The 5,104-nt window shown below is 23.3% G+C and overlaps 1 protein-coding gene across 1 annotated transcript; it reads right to left on the reverse strand.

Moving 5' to 3' along the window:
• Positions 1-357: 357 nt before the first annotated feature.
• On the reverse strand, positions 358-3,994 carry LOC145842360 (kelch-like protein 23). The gene is made up of 3 exons (XM_082949791.1): positions 3,826-3,994; positions 1,340-1,514; positions 358-1,084 (listed from the first exon to the last, which is right to left on the reverse strand). The coding sequence occupies exons 1-3, from the start codon at positions 3,992-3,994 to the stop codon at positions 358-360; spliced, it is 1,071 nt and encodes a 356-aa protein (XP_082805917.1).
• Positions 3,995-5,104: the final 1,110 nt, after the last annotated feature.

A 5,104-nucleotide genomic window follows, 5' to 3' on the forward strand; every position in this document is an offset into this window, starting at 1 on the left:
TATTTAAATAATTGTGTTAAGATAATTTATCTTATAAACATCATAAAGAACTTATCTAACAGTATTTTTTTTTTAATCGTTAGTATTTTTTTACTTACTGTCACTTACTTACAATAATGATAATTGAAAAGTAGTTGAAATCGTTCTTAAAACTATATCAAAAGGTTTATAACTTTACTTATTAAGTACTATAACAACACAATCGTCAAATTATATTTTGTTAGGTTTTTTTGTTATAATTTTTATTAATACTTAACTTATTTATTTAATCTAGTATTTAAAAAATTAACACAATGAGCAGCATATTTTCAGCGAAATATTTTTCAGCAAATTAAAACAAATTTTCAACAAAATATTTTAATACAAAGGTAATTTTGCACAAGCAAAATTATTAAAATCTTTTTTCACCTCACATGATTCTTCAGACCATTTATCTTCATCAATATCATAACAAGTGACTGATGAACTGTTATTTTGAAACATTACAATTTTGTGTCCGATAGACATAGCCTTGTTTAAATAAATATAAATATTAGCTGATTTCAAAGCAATAAACTTCTTACAGTTATTGTCAAAAACTTCACAATTGTTATATCCACAACCAATAACAAATAGTTTATTTTTAACAACAACTAGACTATGATAAACATTGCTATTCATCGTATATGGCATTAGTGACCATTTATCACCAAAAACATCATATGATTCTACTGAGTTCAAAGTATTATCATTATTATCCAATCCACCAGAAACTAAAATATTTCCTTGAAAAACTGCACAAGCTGCAAATTCTCTTGATTGTTTCATTTTAGCAATTTTTTTCCAACATTTTTCTTTTGTATCGAATTGTAAACAAGAGTTGGTTACTTCAAAGTTTTGAAAGCAATAACCACCAACAATATATATCGTATCCATAAATGCACAAGCACAAAAGTACTGACGTTTATCAAAAATCTGAGCTACTTCACTCCAATTATTAGTTGAAGGTGAATATTTTTCAACAGACATTATATCAGTATAAAAATCATCATGACCACCAAACACGTAAACTTCTCCTTTTAAACAAACAGCAACGAAATTTCTTCTTTTTAATTTCATTGAAGAAAGAAATTTTGTTTTGTTTAGATTACTCCCATCTACTTGATTCACCGTATTTACTGCATTAACACTTCCAACATTATAACCACCACATGTTAAAATGTTAAATGAGTTTTGACTACAATATCTATTTGTATAAAAACTACTTGACTTATTTTTTAAACGGTTTTTATAAACTTCTTTCATTTCTTTAATACAATCTCTAGTTTCACTTGATAGAGAGCTATAATCCAAAATATACTTCAACGCATGTTCTGACAGCAAAGAAAGTCGAGATTTTAGTAGCAATAGTTTTGCATATTTGCTACGTTCTTCACTATTGTGTTTCAACCAACTAATTGCTGCATCAAATATTTCAACTTCTGAGTGAATGTTCAATTCAGAACTTGAAAGTACTTTTGCAACAACATTAAAATCTAATTGTAAGAAATTTGGAGTTTCAACAACCGTAGGAAAACAACGTTCTATGTATCTTAAGGATAGTTCAGAAACATTTACTAGCTTGTAAAGTTTAGCTAAACTATAAAAAGTTAAAACATTAGTCAAAGATATTTTACTTTTAACTATTTGATAAATCTTTGTGCTTGTATCTTCTTTTAACAAAAGCTTATATCTTTTTAAAGCTAAAGCGATTTTGTGTTCTTCCATATTTGGTATATCTGAAAAAATTACAAATTTCTAAGTACAAAATTTTTAAATTTTTTAAAAGTTATTGAAGTACATTTAAAACTAGATATCTGAATTTTTAGTAATAATTTAAACTTTTAATTCTACAAGACTGCTAAAAATTTATGAGAAAACTTCGTCAGTTTCTTCAGATTAGTTTCAGATTAAAAAAATAATTTCTACTTTTAATTTGAAATGAAGTTTATAGTAAAAAAATGTGTTACACAGTACAACAACATTAAATAGATATCTTGAAGTTACTGGAAGTTTATTTTTTAATAAAAAAAGTTTTTAGCTGGCAATTTCTTTTATCTATATGATAAATGTTTTGTGTCAAATCAAAATTTTTCTACTCAACATGTGAGGAAATTTCCACTTGTGGTTTTATCCAGGTTTTCTATAATGATTTTTGTTTAAAATTACAGTTTTTTTTTGCTAAATTTTCAACCTAAATTGTCAAATTCCAGGATTTTGCTTGATTGAATTTTTTTTTCGATAACCTTGATTATATCATGCTGTTATTTATTGCAATACAAATAGTTGCTAATTGTTGTTAATAAGTTAATAAAAGTATTATTTAAAGTTTTTTAGTGAAAGGTAGGCTACAAACGGATGATATAAGGTGTGGCCAATGTTTATAAAATTTAAGTGAAGTCCAAACTGTAAAAGATAAAAATCCACAAGAATGTAAATCTAGACATTTACAAAAGTTTTTGAAACTTAAATTTGCAACCTAAAGGTTTGAAATTGAAATAAGATTAAAATGTTGTTAGTAAACTTTAAAGGAGATAATAAATTTATCAAATTATTTATTGGTATAGAAATTTTCTAATTGCTGTGTTTAAAAATTAATTTTATGCTGAACTATGTCGTGATTTATATATATAAATTTGAATTTTATTGAATATTGCAAACAAAAACTATAGCTAATATTAATTTGTTCTATATGATGTAGTAAGCTAAATTGTTTTTTATACCTAAGTGTAGTAAACCTTACATTTTTTTGTCATTGTAACACATTTGTAATCTTTTTTTCAAAAAAGTTATTTTAATATATTGTTTTTAGATCCCTGATATTATTTCAAAAAACTTTATGTTTTTGACTTTTCTGGTAACTCAACAAACTTTTTAGAAATGGGAGGACAAACAAAAAGAGATTCAAAAATAAGATTAGATTAATACAAAGCTAAAAAGCCCGAAAAGAATTTTTGGTTACTATCATAATTTTTTTATAGCTTAAGCAACTAACTTATCTTCTAAATATAATTATTTTTATTGTTAAAATATTGAATATTTATCTTCTAAATTGACATTTTAATGATGTTAATATTTCTTAGTTTTAGAAAGAGGTTTTTTTTTAATTTAAGTAATATTACCTAAAAACTTGAGTTAAATACCATGAAAAAAAAATTATATTTTTATGTTATTCTAAATTTCTGATTAGGTTTAATGTAGAAATATTGCAATCAGGATGATAATACTGCAAAAATATAAAGAGAATGACCATATCTCAAATTTTTGATAATTTTTTATGTTTGAATAAAAAAAAACTTATTGTTTTATATTAAATCTTTCATATAAAATTAAATGCTAACATTAATATATATCACTCAGTTCATATATGCCCTTAACACCTTTTAGCTCACATTAGCTTTAATTATTTTTTGTAGTAAGTTATAATATTCTTTACTTTTAAGCACCTTTTTATAACATCTAAAAAGTAATATTAAGATTTTTTTACGAAAATATAACCTTATAATAATAACCTAAATACCGTTTAAATCACTTATATTTATCTAAATTATTTTTTTGTAGTTGTTTAAAGTATTCAAAACTTTTAAGCACTTTTTTATTCCTTATTCTATTTCCTATTCTATGTATCTTCATATTACTTTTTATAACATCTAACAAGTAATATTAAGATTGTTTTTATAATTGTACAATACTTTTGAAGCACTTAAAAATTACTTTGATTAGGACATTAAACTTATAAAATAAGAGAAAAAGTAACTAACTTTAAGAAAAAAAATAAGTGTTGAAATAATTTCTAAATTATCTTACCTGCAGTATTGTAAGCTCGTACACTTTTATCATCTAATTGTTTTGTAACAAACTTCATGCATTTGTTTTTAAAACAATCAACAACTGAATTTTTACAAGTTGCACCGAAACTTGTTATATCTTCAAGGTTATTTCCAACTTCTATTTTTTTAACATCAATGTTGTCCATATTACTTTCACCTAATATGACTTGATATGTACTTTTAACTTGTTATAAATAATTCTAAACATATTATGTTCAGCTATTTTAATAGTAATTTATTTTATCTTCATTAAAAATAATTTAAATATACTAATTAATTAATAAATTAATTTAAACTAAATATTTTAATGTTAGTAAATCGAATTGTTATTTAAATAGTATCTAAAGTTTAGATGATTTTTTTTACATTTAGAATTTCAATGTAGTATTTATAGTTTTATGTAATTCTTAAATAACTTACTGATTACAAAACTATGTTTTAGTCGATTACTTCTAAACAAGTGATAAAATGCTAAACTTGATTATTAAGTAGTTGACAAAAGTTATAAATATAATTTTTTTAAGTTTATTAATAAAAAACTGTAAAAAATATACTCTTTTTTTGTGTAAAGCTCAAAATAAGTATGTACTGCCAAACTTTGCTTAATACATTATGATAATATTAGTTTCTTTAAAAACTTGGACGTATTTTGTTTAACAGTTAAATGAGTTTAGTAAAAAGTTAGTTTCTTCAAGAATTTAATAACGTTTTTAAGGATTTGAAAAAAACTAAGGACAACAGGGCAGTTTTTGATCACTGAAGAAATTTTTTTGACTTAGGGAGTAGTAACCCTTTTGAAATCTCAAAAACCATCTTTTGTTTTTCTTTTTCTTCTTGATTTTTCTACTTGAAACTAGCTTGATTTTTACAACAAAATCATAATAGTTCACATTTATCCTGATAAACTAGAGAGTGTAGCAACCAAGATCCAATGAAACTTTCACTATATATTATTGCACATACTTGATAGATAACTTCAATTAAGCGAGATATAAAGCAACTGGTAGTGCAAATAACAGTCAAATAAAATATATTTTTCCACTTTTACACTTAACATTATAATAAAGGTGACTACTATTTTTTTAAAATTTTTTCCAGGTCTTATTAAGAATAACTATTTCTGTCTATTTTTAAATTAAAATTTATATTTAAATTAAGAACTGTGTAACATAGTTAAGTAAAATTGGAGGGTTAATGTTTAGCTACTAAAAATTTGGTTTTTATTTTACTTAAATTAAAGTAAAGAAAATAAACTT

The sequence above is a fragment of the Thalia democratica genome, chromosome 1 (assembly GCF_965202585.1).
Source record: "Thalia democratica chromosome 1, ktThaDemo2.hap1.1, whole genome shotgun sequence".
NCBI classification, from domain to species: domain Eukaryota; kingdom Metazoa; phylum Chordata; class Thaliacea; order Salpida; family Salpidae; genus Thalia; species Thalia democratica.